Source organism: Colobus angolensis, unplaced genomic scaffold (assembly GCF_000951035.1).
Source record: "Colobus angolensis palliatus isolate OR3802 unplaced genomic scaffold, Cang.pa_1.0 Scaffold169, whole genome shotgun sequence".
NCBI lineage: Eukaryota > Metazoa > Chordata > Mammalia > Primates > Cercopithecidae > Colobus > Colobus angolensis.
In genome coordinates, this window is record NW_012114810.1 from 1352735 (window position 1) to 1355388 (window position 2654).

General features: G+C 41.9%; 1 protein-coding gene across 1 annotated transcript in view; it reads left to right on the top strand.

The window, feature by feature from the left end:
• Positions 1–2654, top strand: part of GABPB2 (GA binding protein transcription factor, beta subunit 2) — a 65294-nt gene that overhangs the window by 26198 nt on the left and 36442 nt on the right. Inside the window, exon 4 of the mRNA XM_011937958.1 lies at positions 1146–1340. Coding sequence (XP_011793348.1) covers positions 1146–1340 — 195 coding nt within the window. The remainder of the gene's footprint in view (positions 1–1145; positions 1341–2654) is intronic.

Below are 2654 nucleotides of genomic sequence, written 5' to 3' on the forward strand. Positions count from 1 at the left end.
TGGCGTAAACCCGGGAGGCGGAGCTTGCAGTGAGCTGAGATCCGGCCACTGCACTCCAGTCTGGGCGACAGAGCGAGACTCCGCCTCAAAAAAAATAAAAAATAAAAAATAAAATAAAATAAAATAAAATCTGGCACTTATTTGCTTGTTATATATTCTCTTAGGAATTTCTTCAGTGGCAGAATGGAACAAGTAGTTGGATAAAACTCTAGAGAATATTGTTCTCTGTAGATACTCTGCAGGGATCTCTTGCTAGCACACTGACTTGTAGATAATTAATCACAAAATATTAGTGCTGGAAATTACTTTTTATTTTTTATTTTTATTTTTGAGATTGAGTCTCACTCTGTTGCCCAGGCTGGAGTTCAGTGACGTCAGTTTTAGCCAGGATGGTCTCGATCTCCTGACCTTGTGATCCACCCGCTTCGGCCTCCCAAAGTGCTGGGATTACAGGCATGAGCCACGGCGCCCAGCTGGAAATTACTTTTTAGACTATTCAGATCAACTCCCTCATTTTTCTTTTTTTTTTTTTTTTTTTTTTTTGGAGACAGGGGTCTCACTCTGTCACCCAGGCTGGAATGCGGTGGTATGATTTCGGCTCACTGCAGCCTCCACTGCCCAGGCTCAAGAGATCCACCCACCTCACCCTCCCCTTTAGCTGGGACTATAGGCACGTACTACCACTCCCGGCTAATGTTTTGAATTTTTTGTAGAGGCATGTTTTTTCACCATACTCCCCAAGCTCATCTTGAACTCCTGAGTTCCAGCTTTTCTAATTTTTTCAAGGCTAAACAGACTTACTGATTTTTCTTCTTTCCCTTTCTGAAGGTATTCTCTGCACTTATGCCTATTTATTCAGGCACTTGGCTCTCTATTAATAAATGCAACAAAAATCTGTTCCTTCCCTCTTTGTCTTCCATCTGTTTAATTTCCCAATGATGTCCTTAGAGGACCTACTCGTTGAAAGTATTATGTCTGTCAGCATTTAGGAGAATTTGAGAAATGTTTTTCCCTTTGATATTCCTTAAATGTGATCTAGATTTGAGTACATAATATCTATGGAAATCCTCTGTATTTGATGATGGGATGTTGCACCTGTGCTCCTATAACCACTGTTTGTTGAAAAAAATGCTTTTCTGTGACAGAATGGTGCAGATGTGAATGCCAAGGACATGCTGAAGATGACAGCTTTGCATTGGGCCACAGAGCGCCACCATCGAGATGTTGTAGAGTTACTTATCAAATATGGAGCTGATGTCCATGCTTTCAGCAAATTTGATAAATCTGCCTTTGACATAGCTCTGGAGAAAAACAATGCTGAGATTTTGGTCATCCTCCAGGTGTGGTTCTTTTTATACTCTCCAGAGTATACGTCAATTGAAGTTAAGGATTTTTTTGTGGGAGTTGAATCAAAACTGAATTTTCCCTATCTTATTAAAATAGCATTTCTAATGTCTCAATCTTGTGACTCAGTGTCACTATATATATCATATATATTATATATAGCATAAACATAACCTATATATATTATATACATTAATGGGATACTGCGCCCGGCTGTGTCCCATTAATTTCTGTTTCCCACCCCCCACTCCGAGATGGAGTCTCACTTTGTCGCCCAGGCTGGAGTGCAATGACACGATCTCGGCTCACTGCTCGGATTCAAGTGATTCTTCCTCCTCAGCCTCCCGAGTAGCTGGGATTACAGGCATCTGCCATCATGCCCAGCTGATTTTTGTATTTTTGTAGAGATGGGTTTCACCATGTTGGCCAGGCTGGTCTTGAACTCCTGACCTCAGGTGATCCGCCTGCCTCGGCCTCCCAAAGTGCTGGGATTACAGACATGAGCAACTGCGCCCGGCCTGCCCATTAATTTCTTAAGCCAGCACATCAGGGAACAATAGTACAGGGGATATAAAAATTAACAGGACATGGGCCAGGCATGGTTGCTCATGCCTGTAATCCCAGCACTTTGGGAGGCCGAGGCAGATGGATCACCTGAGGTCAGGAGTTCGAGACCAGCCTGGCCAATATGGCGAAACCCCGTTTCTACTAAAAATGCAAAACAAATTAGCTGGGCATGGTGGTATGTGCCTGTAATCCCAGCTACTTGGGAGGCTGAAGCAGGAGAATCGCTTGAACCTGGGAGGCAGAGGTTGCAGTGAGCCAAGATCACACCACTGCATTGGAGCCTGGGCGACAAGCAGGATTCCATCTCAAAAAAAAATTAATATGACATGAAGTGTTCAAAGCATGATAAAAGACAAGAAATAAAATATTATAATATTGCCTGATAAATAGATATCTAGTAAGTGCTATGGGAGCACAAAGGAGGGAATAGTAGGTTTTGAACGGAATATTGAAGTAGGCAGAGAAGTGAGAAAACTATATTCTAGGCTAGAATAAGAGCAAATCAAAGACACAGAGGTGTGAAAGAACATGGAATGTTCAAGAAAAAGTAGTTGAGTGATGAGAGAATGGGCAAAGGAAGCAGAGTTTGGGAGTGACATGCTAAGCTTGAAAGTTAGGCTGGATTCTGAATGTAGGGATGCTTTACAGCATGGGAAGGAGTTTGAACTGTTATGTGAGTGATGGATTTGGATAGAAGTTTTTAAATAGAGGACTGATATGATTAAATTTGTTTTTTTTTTTTT